General features: G+C 35.3%; 1 protein-coding gene and 1 long non-coding RNA gene across 6 annotated transcripts in view; one reads left to right on the forward strand and one right to left on the reverse strand.

Moving 5' to 3' along the window:
- The window catches only part of PLS1 (plastin 1), a 117,135-nt gene that overhangs the window by 81,545 nt on the left and 19,094 nt on the right, over positions 1-16,496 (forward strand). For all 5 annotated transcript variants that reach the window (XM_082713104.1, XM_082713103.1, XM_082713105.1 and 2 more), the window contains 3 exons: positions 1,621-1,813; positions 6,485-6,563; positions 11,231-11,345. In XM_082713104.1, coding sequence (XP_082569230.1) covers positions 1,621-1,813; positions 6,485-6,563; positions 11,231-11,345 — 387 coding nt within the window. The remainder of the gene's footprint in view (positions 1-1,620; positions 1,814-6,484; positions 6,564-11,230; positions 11,346-16,496) is intronic.
- The window catches only part of LOC309854300, a 29,162-nt gene continuing 22,477 nt past the window's right edge, over positions 9,812-16,496 (reverse strand). The window contains exon 3 of the long non-coding RNA XR_014306142.1: positions 9,812-10,006. This is a non-coding gene — a long non-coding RNA (uncharacterized lncRNA). The remainder of the gene's footprint in view (positions 10,007-16,496) is intronic.

Below are 16,496 nucleotides of genomic sequence, written 5' to 3' on the forward strand. Positions count from 1 at the left end.
AGGACCCTGAGATCATGACCTGAGCTGAAGGCAGAGGCTTTAACCCACTGAGCCACCCAGGCACCCCCGTCCTGTGTTATTTTGAAGCAAATCCTAGACATCATATCACTTCATTGATAAGTATTTCAATATGTATTTCTAGAAGATAAAGAAACTTTAAAACTATAATACTTTGGGTCACCTGGGGGGCTCAGTAGGTTAAAGCCTCTGCCTTCAGCTCGGGTCATGATCCCAGGGTCCTGGATCGAGCCCCTTATTCGGCTTTCAGCTCAGTGGGGAGCCTGCTTCCCTCTCTCTTTGCCAGCCTCTCTGCCTACTTGTGATCTCTGTCTATCAAATAAATAAATAAAAATGTTAAAAAAAATTTAGTCAACATTGACGTTTCCAATTGCTTCTTAAATATCAAATTTTCTTTCTTGTTTATTTGAATTAAGATCTGAATAAGGTCCACATATTATAAGGTCCATATATTATGTTCATGTCTACGTTAGGAACTTTATATTGTTTAATAGGATCGAACCTGTTGCTTTCTCTGATTTCATTTACATTTTTACTTTTTTGTAACTAATACACAAAATGAGACAAGTTATAATTCTTAGTCATAATATAATCTTATCATGGGTCCATGGATGTGCCTGCCTCTTTTTATTTATTTTTGTTTGTAGTTGTTTAAAAATTTTAACAAGTCTGTATGAACCATCAATCCAAAAGAAAGCTAAGACCTTGATATTAATTTGTGTTTAGCTCTCTACTTCTTCTCTATTCCATCTTTTTGCCTCACCTTAATGTGATAATCACCATCTTCAGTCTTATGTTCATTGTCCTTTTGCTTCTCTTTTTATGTAGTTTTCTTTCAACCAAATATATCCCTTACAAAATTAAATTTTTTATTTTACTTTTCATTTATTTTTTGTAAAAAAAAAAAAAAAAAGTAGTTAAATTCCTAGTATTGTTTTGAACATATATGGCTAAGGGTCACTCACATTGTTCAGTGTCACTGTGTAAATATGAGACAGTTTATTTGTCTCCTTTCCTGTTGACAAGCATTTAGTTTGTTTCCAGGATTTTGCACTTGTGAAAAGTCCTGTCCTTTTAATTTTAATAATTTCCTATTTGTATCCCAACTTGTTTTTCATTGAGAAAAGAGTCTACTGGAAATATTATTCAGAGTAAAATGGGTGAGATAACTAAACTTCTCAGCCAGAAGGTGTTCTGATATATGATCTTGACCAAATTATCTATAATTGACCAGTAGGAGCTGACTGATACAAAATTTGAGAGGTTGTTTTAATCTATCATTTAATATATTTCCAGAAAATTGCTTGCTTTTAAATACGTATGTCAATAAAAAATTATGCCAATCAATGTTGGCAATTTAATGTTGACCATTTTTTTTTTATTTTTTAAAAGATTTTATTTATCCATTTGACAGAGATCACAAGTAGGCAGAGAGGCAGGCAGAGAGAGAGGAGGAAGCAGGCTCCCTGCTGAGCAGAGAGCCTGATGTGGGGGCTCAATCCCAGAACCCTGAGATCATGACCTGAGCTGAAGGCAGAGGCTTAACCCACTGAGCCACCCAGGCGCCCACCTTGACCATTTTTGTTTTATTTTGTTGTTTAGGAGAAAAATGACCTAAAGCGTGCTGGATTCATGCTTCAAGAAGCAGATAAACTGGGCTGCAGACAGTTTGTTACTCCTGCAGATGTGGTTTCAGGCAATCCTAAACTTAATTTAGCTTTTGTAGCTAATCTGTTTAACACATACCCATGCCTACACAAGCCTGATAATGACATCGATATGAATTTATTGGAAGGTATGTTCTTTCTGCCTTTAATTGCTTCACAGTTTGTATCTTCTTGTGGTAGTGACCTACTTTGCTGTCAGAGGTAGGGGATTGTGGTGGGAGATGCAGTGTGTAGGCATGTGCATTCATTAAAAAGTTCATATTAAGAAAAGTCATTATTGGTTTTGTTGAAAGAGAATGCTGGGGTAAATCTTACTTGTCTGTCATCTCTCCATCAGTGTTTAGTAAAAACTATCATACATTTAAAGTAGTCTCTTAAATGACCACATAACATAACTCCACCACCAATATGGACAATGAATTATCTATTGGAAAAATAATTATTTTGTAGCTTTTTTCCTCCTTTAAAAGCTACAGTTTGACTCCAGTATTATTCTCTTTTTAATGTTTTTAAGGTACATGAAAAAATTTTAAGTATTCATTACTTGTCTTGTTGTGTGTGGGCTATTGTTATCTGTCTCATAATTTATAATACTTTCCTGTTTTGCTTTGTGAAATGCAGATTTGACCCCTCCTAATGTAGGTACTGTATTTAGTACTTTTCTATACTCTATAAATATGTTCATTCTGAACCTTCTTTTTATTAGTACCATTTATTCTTTCTATCTGGGTTGATCCTATCTGATTTATTTTTTGCATTGTTCATGCTGTGTTTTTTCTGTCTTAATATGCCTAAAGAATGACAACAAGGAAGAACACAAATGAAACTGAACTAGAACAGCACATCAAGGCTTGATTATGTAAACTCTCCACTGAATTTGCCTTCTATAATGATGGGATATTGTATATGTAAACACAACAAAAATCAGTTTTGACAATTGGATTTCATGATGTAAAGCCTATATTCCTCTCCTTTAAACAAACGCACTTATCTTTTATCACCAGTAAAGGATCTGTTTAGGTTCTATTTTGTATTACTTAGCTATGTTACATTTCTTGAATGTCACTGAAGCTTATGATATATGAATTGTCATGACAAAAACATTCTTGTTATCTAGTTCTTTCTCCCTATCTTTGTTTTCTAGCCTGTATTCTTCTTTGTTATCATACTCTCACACGCATACCCAAACTGACATTGGTATCAGAACTAAAGGTGAAAACAGTGGCAGCAGTCAGAGGGAGGGGCCCATCCTAAAATAGTCTCACCAGTTGCCCTGGTTTGGAGAAGGCAGTCTTCAAGTAAGGATTCTTGGTGGGGAGAATTTGATGTTGCAGTGTCCTTTCTCTCACAGAACCTGCCTTACTCCCTTCCTTCCCTGGGAGGGGGTTAGAATGAGAAATAAGTTTCATGATCTTCTCTTTTGACTGCCACAACCAGAATTCCAATATCCTTAACACTTTATAATTGCATCTTCTTGATTAATGAAAGAAGTTTCAGATTTAACAAACACGCTCTTTGAGGAATATGATTAATTCAATTCACTCTTCCCGAGGTCTAGTAAAATAAGGACTATATTCTCTATATAGATATGTAATTGAGAGGGAAGATAAAGACTATGTTCTCAAAATTAAAAAAAGACTATATTCTCCACAAAGGTATGTAATTGAGTGGGGAAATAGATAAAGGAGTAGATTTTTTGGCAGAGAAATTGAGAGTGTGGGATTAGAACTTTAAAAAAAATAAATAAAATGGAAGAGTGCTAGGTTTTTATCAGTCTGGAAAACTTCAAAATCCCTCTGTATCTTACAAGAGAAGGCATTGTTTAGAGTGGCATATTAAAAATGATCTGCTTTTTATAGTCACCGAGTTCTTGCTAGATATCTTTTCCAACTTGCTCGCTCTCTTATTTGTCATGTTTGAATTCTTTTGCTAGTGTTCAGCATGCTTTTGGAATTTTTCAGTGTGTATAGGATTGCTAAACATTTCCATTAGTATTTCCTCTATTTATATAAGAAGATACTATGGGAAATATTTATCAATCATCTTTATTTAGAACATATGTATATCCTTGATACGTCTGCCAAAAATGTATTTGACTCAACTGTCAATTGGAATTTTTCCTCTCTAAATTTGTTTTTATGGATCCTTATGATAGTTGAAGCTTGACCTTATCACAACCCATATTCATATTCTCATTGCAAAGAATTTTATCTGTCTGGAATTAGAGAAAATTAAAAGCCCAACCAAATAAAAAAACCTTCATATTAAACTGAGCCAAATATGTGGGCTTTGTATAGAGAGGCCATCTCAGAATTCATTTGTGGTGATAGAAAATTCATAGGTCATGTTATTACACTTTGTTCAAATTATGGGTCCACCATTTAGTATCTGAATGACTTCCATGAGCTTTGTTTTTCTCACCTACAAAACAAGATTAGTAGTACTAATTTTGAAGAACTAAAGAGCAAGTTAAAATGACCTTTCATGAAGGAAAGAGTTTAGCATATAGTATGTCCTCAGTAATAGGTTAGAAAGAGGAAAACATCACTTAGCACATTTAGTGAGTGTTAAATATATGTTAGTTCTTTTTCTTTCCTCTTAGTAGTCTCATTGTAGTATATTTGTTATTTTTTTTCTGAAACTTTTATCAATTGCAGATATCAGTTTGGCCCTAAAATTGAAATGTTTTATAGTCTTTCTATCTTTTATGTCAGCAGTGAACATTTTACTTCTAAGATTGCTTTAGTTGTCTGCAATATGGACAACATTCACAATCTGGAATACATATGTTTTTGTAATGCTTTACCATGGCTCTTGCACAAATGCGTAGTGCTTTTGGCTTTGAGCATTTATTTACCAAGACAACTTGAAATGGTGTTAGATAAATAAATGCTCACTTACATAATCTATTTTACTTTCCAGGCATCAGAAATGAAAATAGTAACAATATAAGAGAACAATGGGAAGAAATATGACACCCTGAAGCTCATAACAGTTTCAGAATTCAGTCAAAATACGAGTGTCTTCTTAAATCTTATTTGCTGTACCATCAGGTTCAGCAGAATTGGGATGTTATTTCAATTAAAAATGAGACTATTGTTACATTATTAGTGTTTTTAATTTTAAAACATAACTTGGATTTTCCCAGAAGGAAATAATGTAACATTTCCATAATTACTAGAGAAAAACCCATTACAGACTGTAATAAAGAAGCAGCTCAAAGGTAAATCCAAGTCACATGCATCAAACTGTTGATGATAGTATGCTTATATTTATGTTGCTTTGAGGAAAGTTATATATAATTTGTACTTGTTTAATAACTCCTACAAAGAGCAAGCATGATTTCTAGTAATATTTGGTTTAACTTGGTTCTTTTTTAAAGGGTTTTCAAATAGGTTATTTATCATAAAGTGATAGTGGCAGATACAGCAGACTGGTCAGTTACCTTTTATGCAGGCCCAAGGGAATGGAATTTAAATTATATGGCTACACTGTTTAATAGATCAATAATTAAAGTAGATTCTGGGAACACCATTAGGTAGTAGCATAGAAAATCAAACGAAATTATAGTGGACAGGTTATTTCCTGAACAGCATCACAAAAACCAAAATCCTTTATATTTTACAAGGTTTGGTTTCTCTTCTGAGTGTGCAGGGTTATTTTACCTGTGGCCCTTATTCTGAAGATGATTGCAGGGGAAGCTCCATAGGAATGGGTCTCTGGAGCTCAGATGGTTATAGATTTAGATGTATCCTTGTTCTGGGAATCCCACATGAGTCAAAGTCTAGAGAGTGACCTGAACTTGCCTATAGTTTAGAAGTGATGATAGGTGTAAATATTTGTTCACAAAGTGTTTTTCACAAGTCTGGTGATGAGGTGTAAGTTAGGACATTCCATTGCTCCCTTCCTTTGCTGAAAACAGATAATACTACAGATAGTCACTTGGGATTATTTGCAGTCTAGGGGATGAACAGAGGGCAGACATGGCAAGGAGAGTATATTCACTCTCTGCTACTTTGTGGTACATGATAGCGCATGTTTTTCTTGCAGATGGTGTGAGCACTGCAGCAAAGGGAATGCTCAGGGAGGTTAGGTAATCACAGGTTAAATAAGAGTGCCTGCAAGGAGTTTCTCTAACTGAGGTGATCTCTGAGGTCTAGGGACTTTCTAGGATTAGATAGATGTCTTTCTCTTAGCACCCTGTGTGGGGGCTACATCAATCTAAAATAACTCATGAAACCTGTAAAATAGTTATATCCCTTCATTGCCTATTCTTGTATTACCTATAATCCCGTCTCCCCTTCATTGCTGTTTGGTATAATTAAAATGTTAGTTTGTATGTCAGGAAACTTCGTTGTGTAAAATAAAAACCTGTACAAATTTAGAAACACTGCATTGGGAAAAGCACAGCTTTTCTTTTGTGTTACTGTGCTGATATTACCCTGAATGCTAAAAGAGTTTCAATTTTTAGCCAGTCCATTTTGCATGTAATCATAACTACAGATAAGACCATGTAAGTTTCTCTGTCACTTTCTGGACAGAGAAACCCATGACTCAGTAGTTAATAGACATCAAAGAAAGGACTCTAGATAGAGAACTTTAGAGCAAATGGAGGCCTATATAGATAGGGCAGGGAAGGGACTTTGGCAATAAGACTTACTTTCCCCCCAAAAGATGGCAGTATCACAGAAACCACTGAAAAGTACGTTTGGCTGGTTTACACCTGCCAGGATGGTTTAAAATATATTTCTTACTGCATTTTTCCCTGAATCATCAGTACAAACTTGTGTCTACTCTAGGAGAGAGCAAGGAAGAGAGAACATTTCGGAACTGGATGAATTCCTTGGGGGTCAACCCATACATTAATCATTTGTACAGGTAAATATTTTATTGTGTTTTAGTTTTATAGCCAGAGTCCAACTTTTCTAGTTTCACACCTTAGGTACATTTACATTAGTACATTTTCTAAAAATCACAGGAATTTTAGCCAACATTTAGGATTTCAGAATCCTAGAAATTGACAATACAATGGATTTTTTTAAAAAAGGATGGTATTTCTTAAAAGGATCAGAATATGATGGTAGTTATAGTTTCTGATGATGTAAACAACCAATTTGGTAAAGATAATCCCTCTTACTCTTTTATAATTATTGATCAGAAAAGTAAAAATTAGAATAGAGTAGTAATATTTTATAAATTGTTCTTATCATTATGATCAGTATTTTATTTTTAAAAAAATTTTATTTATTTATTTGAGAGAGATCACAAGTAGGCAGAGAGGCAGGCAGAGAGAAGAGGAGGAAGCAGGCTGGCTCCCTGCTAAGCAGAGAGCCCAATGCGGGGCTCGATCCCGGGACCCTGGGATCATGACCTGAGCCGAAGGCAGAGGCTTTAACCCACTGAGCCACCCAGGCGCCCCATGATCAGTATTTTAAATTATAATTCACACTTTCTATTTGTGCCAAAATCTACCTCACTTTTCCTGTAATTTGTTGCAGATATTTGCTTCTAATTTGCAGAAATAACTTGCTTTCCCTGAGTAATTGTGATTTATCTTACTCTTTCTTGTTTAAAATGACAACACATTTTCAACATTGGTAGGACTAAAAAGTATTTTACTGAACATTTTCTGTGCTATCTGGTCCTGCTAACAATGTGTCTTTCTAGGTTTGTATAAGAAGAGACCTTCCTTCTCTCTTTATTATAGGAGCTACCAGCCTGCCTTTAAAACTGGATAAGAACTCAACTTTTTGCAAAATTGTATATTAATAATTTATACACTAAGGAAACTCCTTAATGAACAATAACTGAATTATTATTTAAATATTGAACTCAAGTCTAATGCCACAAAAGACCAATTCATTGGCTAATTGAAGATTTATGATATAGTAATTTCTGCTTCTTGGTGTATATTCAAAGTCTTGTTAAAAATCTAAAACTAGAGCACTGGGGTGGCTTAGCCATTAAGCATCTGCCTTTGGCTCAGGTCATGATCTCAAGGTCATGGGATCGAGCCCTGCTTTGGGCTCCCTGTTCAGTGGGGAGTTTGCTTCTCCCTCTCCGTTTCCCTCTGACTTGTGCTCATTCTCTCTTACATAAATAAAATATATTTTTTAAGATTTTATTTATTTATTTGACAGAGAGAGATCACAAGTAGGCAGAGAGAGAGAGAAGAGGAAACAGGCTCCCTGCTGAGCAGAGAGCCCGATGTGGGACTCGATTCCAGAACCCTGAGATCATGACCTGAGCCGAAGGCAGCGGCTTAACCCACTGAGCCACCCAGGTGCCCCCAATAAAATATTTTTTAAAGATTAAAAATTAAAAAAAAATCTAAAACCAGGGCTCCTGGTTGGCTCAGTTGGTTAAACGACTGCCTTCGGCTCAGGTCAGGATCCGGAGTCCCAGGATCAAGTCCCGAACTGGGCTCCCAGTTCCATGGGGAGTCTGCTTCTCCCTCTGACCTTCTCCCTTCTCATGCTCTCTCTCTCAAATAAATAAATAAAATATTTCCAAAAAAATCTACAACCAGTACTACCTTATGGTAACTGGCTTTGATGTGATGAACTAATATTTGATGAATCCTTTAAAAGTGTGTAAATTCCAGCTAGATGGCAGAGATAAATATCATTTAGACTAGAATTTTTATTATAGTAGGAAGGCAGTAAAGGAATCAGATACTGGGGGTACAGATAGATGATGAGGAGAGGGATAAGATCTTTATAGAATAATGTAAAAGAATGTCTATAATACATATTTGAGAGAAAAGAACAATATGTCAGGGACATCTGGGTAGGACAGTCAGTGAAGCGCCCGACTCTTGCTTTCAGCTCAAGTTGTGATCTCAGGGTTTGTGATTTTGGGGTTGTGAGATCGAGCTCTGTGTGGGGCTCCACACTGAGTGGGGAGTCTGCTTAAGATTCTCTCTCCCTCTGTCACCCCCATCCCTGCACCCCCCTCTCTAAAATAAAGAAATCTTTTTTAAAAAGAAGAATAGGTCTTGTATGATTCCATTTTTATTTTAAAATTGAGTGTATACAAAGCATTGCTAATATTGTTTATTTATTTGTTTTGGAAAAACTGGTCATTATACTCAGTGTTATGTTATTATTTATTCTGGTCTCTATTTTATTTATTTCTGATCTTTCTTTATTATTTCTTTCCTCTACTAAATTTTGGAAGAGTTTCTTTTTCTAGTTCCTTGTAGTGTAATGGTAAGTTGTTTATTTGAACTCTTCTTAATATAAGCATTTATAGCATAAAAAAATGTTGGGATTAAATTTCTTTCTTGCAGAAAAATTGAGTATACACACATTTGTATATGGAGTTTTTAAGAACCTGGAAGGGATGAATACCAAACTGTATGCACCCTGGTTAGTCGGATGGAGAATAGTGAGAAGACTTATTTTTAATCTTAGTGACTTAATATACTTGCCTTTTTTTTTTTTTTTTACACAAGCACGTAATTTTCAAAGTAAATTTCTTTTTAAATTACAAAGTAAATTTCATACTAGGGGACTAAGATTTGTTGAGTGAGACCCATGGTAACTTTCTCATAAATGTCATGATCTCCAGAGTCTTCCTTGGTTGACAGTGGAGGAGAGAATTGACAACATTTTTTACTCAAAGTCCTGAAGTACTAGCATAGGACTTCTAGGCACATGTAATTCTATTTTGGAAAAGAGAATTCAGAAAATTCTCAAAAGTTAACATAACCCTCAAGAGAACTGTCATATACAGAAAAATAGTGGCCAGAGGTCTAGTTGGCACCAGAACCATGTGTCCATGAATTTGTGTCTGGATCATATTCCTAAACCCTAAGTTATTTTAACCACTCTCCTGCAGTACACCAGATCTAAAGCAAACCAAAGCATTAGCATAATTTAGATTGATTTTAAATGAAAATTCTCTCCCCATACAAGTTATTTAATATATTTGAAGAACTGTTAGTCCTAGAATTTTTCTATGACTGGTTGGTTCAGGAATACATCTTGAATTCTCTGGAAATCATTTCAACTCTCTGGGCTTCAGTTTTCCTATTTGCAAAACATGAGTAATAGCTCACCAAATAGAAGTAAAAGTGAATTCACTTAAAGTAAAAAAGAAAAATTCAGAGCAGATACAAATCCTTTAGTAACTTTTTTATATGAAACTCTCCATGTGCTTTTATACATAACCAAGTCAGTTCTTAATTGCCTTCATAATAGATGTTATCTTTCCATCACTCAGCACAGGGTCCAGTCCCCTTCATTGCCATAGGGTGTACATCCAGAGTTGCAAAGTAACTTTCATATGAATCTTAGCAAAAAAACTTGGTGAACAAGCTGTTGAGAGAGAAAAATGACAAAATACATCATAGAGTCAACAATTTAAAAAAACCAATTGCTGTTGCTTTATGTCCTTAGCATACAGAATTGAAAACAGACTCAATGGATATACTTTGAGCATCTCAGAAGAATGTGTTTTTCTGAATCCAAAGTAGAACTATTCTTACTTCAGTAATGCCAACTTGCTCATAAATTGGCATTATCTTTCTCTTAATCCTCTTAATCCTCATTATTTAATCCTCATTATTTAACATGAACAGCTGCCTACTTTGTAGCTATTGTGATTTTGTATATTTAAAAAAGTTTTAAAAATCACAATACATAAGTAATACATGAATGTATTCTCACTGAACAAGTTTCAGGAAATATGTGACTATGTAGAATGAATTAAAACATGATAATACTTCGCTTACATCTCCCATAATCCTTTTTTTCCTGCCCAGCGGTATTGCTATTAACAGTCCATAGCGTATATAGGTACTGAAATACTCTCAATTTTGAAAATGAGTTTTATATATAGTAAACTGTATGCTGTTTTCTGCCACTTGCTTTTTAAAATGTAATCTTATAAAACTTTCCATGTTAGTACATAGAGATAGACTTTATTTCTTACTATGGACCAGGAGTCCATGGTATAGAGAGTTTATTCAGCAGCTCCCTACTGCCAGGCATTTAATTTGCTTCCAAATTAATGAATAATGTGGCAATGAATGTCTTTGTACTTATTATTTTTGTAAACATATATTAAAATTTTTGGAGAGATTCCTAGATTAGAATTCTGGGTCGACCATTGAATTCTGCTCCTGAGACCAACATTACACTGTATGTTACCTAGCTAGACTTTACAATTAAAAATTGAGAAAAGAACAAAAAAAGAAGTTCTGAGTCAAATGATCCATTTTGTTTTTTTAAGACTAATTTTAGAGAGCAAGAGAGCACGCGCACGCGAGCGAGTGGGGGAGGGGCAGAGGGAGAGAAGCTCAAGCAGATTCCCTGCTGAGCATGGAGCCAGACATGGGGCTTGATCTCATGACCCATGAAATTATGACCTGAGCCTAAATTACAAGTTGGCCATTTAACTAACTGAGCCACCTAGGCACCCTTGTCTTTGTCATTTTTTAAGCATTAAATGACCGTGTTGTGTTTTTGAAGACCTAAGCCTACCTTCATTGTGCTTAATAAAATTTCCTCCCTCTTTATCATCTTTTCTTCTTGTTTTAGTGACCTTGCAGATGCTTTAGTGGTCTTTCAGCTTTATGAAATGATCCGTGTGCCTGTCGACTGGAGCCAGGTCAACAAACCTCCTTATCCTGCTCTTGGAGGGAACATGAAGAAGGTGAATGAGATAATCACCAAGGATATGTTGTTATTGTTCTAATATGAAACCAAGGATTTGGAGTTTCATAAAGCTTAGTAACATGTGGCTGTTCCCATGATTCTGATTTAAACCAAAATGTGTTAAGCTTAAGAGCCCTTTTAAAGATTTTATTTATTTGACAGAGAGAAAATCACAAGTAGGCAGAGAGAGAGGGAGAAGCTGACTCCCTGCTGAGCAGAGAGCCCGATGCGGGACTCGATCCCAGGACCCTGAGATCATGATCTGAACTGAAGGCAGCAGCTTAACCCACTGAGCCACCCACCCAGGTGCCCCTTAAGAGCCCTTTTATAAACATGCTTTAATAAATGTTTGGAAAGATGAAGACAGTTCGCTTTATGTAACTGCTTTTGTCTTTAACAAGTTGCACTTAATTTTCTTGGAGGTGCATCATATCTCTTTCCTGAATTATAATCTCCAGAACTTGCCAAATCTTTACTGGTTATTTGTTAATATCTTTCAACAGACATTTACTGATTACCTACTATCTGTACGGTGCAATGCAGAATATAAAATAGTACAAAGCATGAAGTTGGTCTTCAAGAAGCCTAAACAAATTAGATGTGTGTACAAACAACTGTAATATAGTGCAACATATATAGAAGCATGGATTATGAGTTCTAAGGAAGAAGAGGCTACAGTTTGCATTTATTTTGAGAGGTTCATGCAGGAGGTGGTATTGGAATAAGGGTTTCAGAAAGGAGGCTAGAGGGGAGGCTGAGGATCAGGAAAAGGGATAGTGATGGGGACATATAAAATGCATTTCTGGGAATGGGAGGGAATATGTTGGCTGTAACAGAGGATTCCAATAGGAAGAAGTAAGTATGAACCCTAAAATTTCAATTGGAGCCAGATGTTGAGAACCCTGACTGTCAGATTAAAGAGCTTGCATTTTAAACTAAAAGTAATGGGAAGCCATGAAACATTTTTGAGCAGAGCAGTGACTTGATTACAGTTGGTGGGAAACTATCTGGCAGATGAATGATGGTGATTCGAAACTGGAAGCCTGTATCTCCTACTGTCTTTAATCCATTTTATCCATTCTCCCGTCCTCCCCTCTGCAACCATCAGTTCTCTGTATTCAGGGGTCTGTTTCTGCCTCTTTTTTTGCTCATTTGTTTTGTTTTTTAGATTCCACATACATGTGAAATCATATGGTATTTTCCTTCTCTGGCTGACTTATTTCTCTTAGCATAATACTCTCTAGAGTATCCATATTGTCACAAATGGCAAGATCTCATTCTTTTTTATGGCTGAGTAATACCCCATTGTGTATGTGTATATGTGTGTGTGTGTGTGTGTGTGTGTGTATATCACATCACACATCTTCTTTATCCATTCATCTATCAATGGACACTGGGTTGCTTCTGTATCTTGGCTATTGTAAATAATGTTGCAATAAACATAGGAGTGCAGGGATCTTTTTGAATTGGTGTTTCCATCTTCTTTGGGTAAATACTAGTACTGGAATTACTGGATTATGTAGTTTTTAATTTTTAATATTTTGAAGAACTTCCATAATGTTTTCCACAGTGGCTACACCAACTTACATTCCCACCAACAGCGCACAGCATTCCTTTTTCTCCACACCCTTACCAATACTTGTTCTTGTCTTTTTCTATTTTTTGGAATAGTTTGGGAAGAAAAGGTACTAACTCTTCCTCCCTCCCTCCCTTCCTACTTTCCCTCCTTTTTTCTTTAAATGTTTGGTAGAATTCACCTGTGAGTCCATCTGGTCCTGGACTTTTGTTTGTTGGGAAATTTAAAAAATTTTAAAAATTTAAATGCAATTTAACATATACTGTATTATTAGTTTCAGAGGTACAATTTAGTGATTCACTGGTTGCATACAACACCTAGTGTTCATTACTTCAAGTGTTGGGGGATTTTTGATCACTGATTTAATTTAATTACTACTTACTGGTCTGTTCAGATTTTTTCCCAATTCAGTTTTAGAAGATTGTATGTTTCTAGGAATTTATCCATTTTTTCTAGGTTGTCTAATGTGTTGGCATATAATTTATGTAGTAGTCTCTTACAATCCTTTGTCTTTCTGTGATGTACAGTCATTACTTCTCTTTCATTTCTGATTTTACTTGAGTCCTCTCTCAAGGACTCTTTTTATTTGCTTCCTCTCTCAAGGACTCTCGAGGACTGTTTCTTGATGAGTCTGGATAAAGGTTTATCAATTTTGTTTCCTTTTCAAAGACCGACTCTTGGTTTCTTTTAATCTTTTCTATTATTTTTTTAAGCCTCTTATTCACCTATTTCTGCTTTGATCTTTATTATTTTCCTTCCTTCCTTCTACTAACTATGGGCTATGTTCTTTTTCTAGTTCCTTTAGGAGTAAGCAGATGCAAAATGTAACAGGGAAACAAAAATTAAACTACTTATTTTATCTGGAATCTTAATTATGAGATGTCACAAGTGAATCATATGTAAAATGCTTCCTTTCAACAAATACAAGCTGCTTATAGAATGAAACATAAGGCCTGTAATAAATTCAAGGTGTTTAAAAAATGAAGCAGTACTTTCATGACAAAGTATCACGGAGGATTATTTTATGGACTTTGGGCACTCATCAGCAGACATCACTTTGCTTCATTTGTAAAGTTCATAAAGCTGCACCACTTAAATAGTCTTTCTTCATTATTTCTCCAGTATTTCTTTTCACTTGGAAGCCTGTATCCTTTCATGTAATTTTTCTCATTTTCCAAATGATGCAAACTTCACTTTTCCCAAAGCATTTGAAGTACTTGATAATCATTTCTCCCATTAACTCTATGAAACTGCATTCTCCAATTTTTTCTTACTTCCTTTGTGTTTATTCTTATCTTTATTCTTACCTAGTCCTCGTTTTTTAGCCTGACAACTCTAGAATTTGCAAGGCTCAGTTCTTGGCTCACTGCTCTTAACTTTCTATATTTACATCCTCAGTGAGCAGATCCATTTTTAGAGTGTTAAGTAGTACCATAAACATGACTTATCTCTAGAACTGAGTTTCTTATTCTTTCTCTAGTTTGGTACCTCTCTAGATCTTAGAAGTTTTGCCAAATTTGGAATCAACTGTTGCCAAAAAAATAGAACACCTGGGAGGTGGGGGGATAAGGATAGGGTGCCTGGGTTATGGACATTGGGAAGGGTATGTGCTATGGTGAGTGCTGTGAAATGTGTAAGCCTGATGATTCACAGACCTGTACCCCTCACGCAAATAATACATTATATGTTAATAAAAAAACAGAACACCTCTTTTTCCTTATATGAGCATCAATTTCTAGGGACCCTTTTGTTGCTGGTCATTCCCACATCTTAGACTTCTAGTAACCCTGAGCACCCTTCTCACCATCATTCCTCTTAGGAATTTTGGTCTAACTAACTATAAAATAGACAGCCCTTCATGGAAACACATTTTGCATGAAAATGATTATTATTACATTTGGTAGAAAATTCTGCCATTGAAACAGGTGTCAGTGGAAAATATCCTGGATTTTCTCTCTTCTGTTCACATTGTTACATAATCTGAACTTTGATGCTATTTTCTATAAACTGGGTATCTATTTGGTTGTTTTTCAATTCTGTGCATTTCTATGGCATATATTTTTAATAGGCTAAATAAATCCATAATTAATATAATTACTAGGAAAAAGAAGTTTAAAATATTGTTTCCTTATATTTTGAAAAAATGTATACCTACCAAAGATTTTATTAAACTTATTGAGAGAACCAGGCAGATGCTATAGCAGGACCAAAGGATCTTTTGTGAATTTTTATTTGTAACAAACTTATCTTTGGAAATTTGGATTTTCTTTTTCAAGGAACAATACCCATTTATTTTTGCAAATTCTGTTATTGTCTGCTCCCTTTCTCACCTTTCCTAGAAATACCTTCTTAGGAAAAAAATATGTATCTATGTATCTCATATTGAATTGTTTTGTAATGAAATCATAACTAACTTGGGAAAGAAAATCAGAAGAAAACAGTTACACTGTTTATACTGTTTTTCTTAATTAAATGTTTATTCCAAAAAATATTTAGTAAGCACTTTTTACTACTGGTGGTGTTATAAGATTATGAGAGCCTACAATTTCACTGGAGAAAAGGATTCTAATACCTAAGAATTTACACACAACACACACACACACATACACATATAACCCCGAGATAAAAAACTGGAGATAATAAACATCTATATAGACTGAATAGACAAAAAATTTGCTAGAGAAAAGACTTAACTGAACTTATAACCCCAGAAAGAAGTAGGTAAGTAAATAATTTACTCGGTGGTCATTTGTAAGATTCTTACTGTAGGCAGGGCACTGTGATGGGTTCTGGTCAGGGGGTGGAGAAGAGTATGATATAGATGTACATGTTATAGGTTTTGCCCTTTAAATGGAGGCTGTCTAGGGATGCTGCGTGACTCAGTTGGTTAAGCGTCTGTCTGTGGCTCAGGTCATGATCCCAGGGTCCTGGGACTGAATCCCACATCTGGCTCCTTGCTCAGTGAGGGGCCTGTTTCTCTCTCTGCCTGCCACTCTCCCTACTTGTGGTTGTTCTCTCTGTCTCTCTCTGACAAATATATAAATAAAATCTTTTTTTTTTTTTTAAAGGAGCCTGTCCTGTGGTTGACAAAAGAAAGTACATGGATTGCTAAGTAGAATGTGGTACATAAGCATTACAATATAAACATTGTTGGAAGTTCAATAATAAGACTTTGTTGAAGAATGAGGGTTAACAGCTAAATTTTGGAAGATGAGTAGTATCTGGATGGAGAAATGGGAGATGAAGTTTTAGATTCTTAATGAAACAATTTCTTTATTCCTTAATTTTAAATTTAAACAAAACTGTATTTTTTTTGCCTTTTTTTAAAATTTATTTTTTATTTATTTTCAGCATAACAGTATTCATTATTTTTTCACCACACCCAGTGCTCCATGCAATCCGTGCCCTCTATAATACCCACCACCTGGTACCCCAACCTCCCACCCCCCCGCCACTTCAAACCCCTCAGATTGTTTTTCAGAGTCCATAGTCTCTCATGATTCACCTCCCCTTCCAATTTCCCCCAACTCCCTTCTCCTCTCTAACTCCCCATGTCCTCCATGCTATTTGTTA

This window comes from Mustela nivalis (genome assembly GCF_964662115.1).
Source record: "Mustela nivalis genome assembly, chromosome: 1".
Lineage (NCBI taxonomy): Eukaryota > Metazoa > Chordata > Mammalia > Carnivora > Mustelidae > Mustela > Mustela nivalis.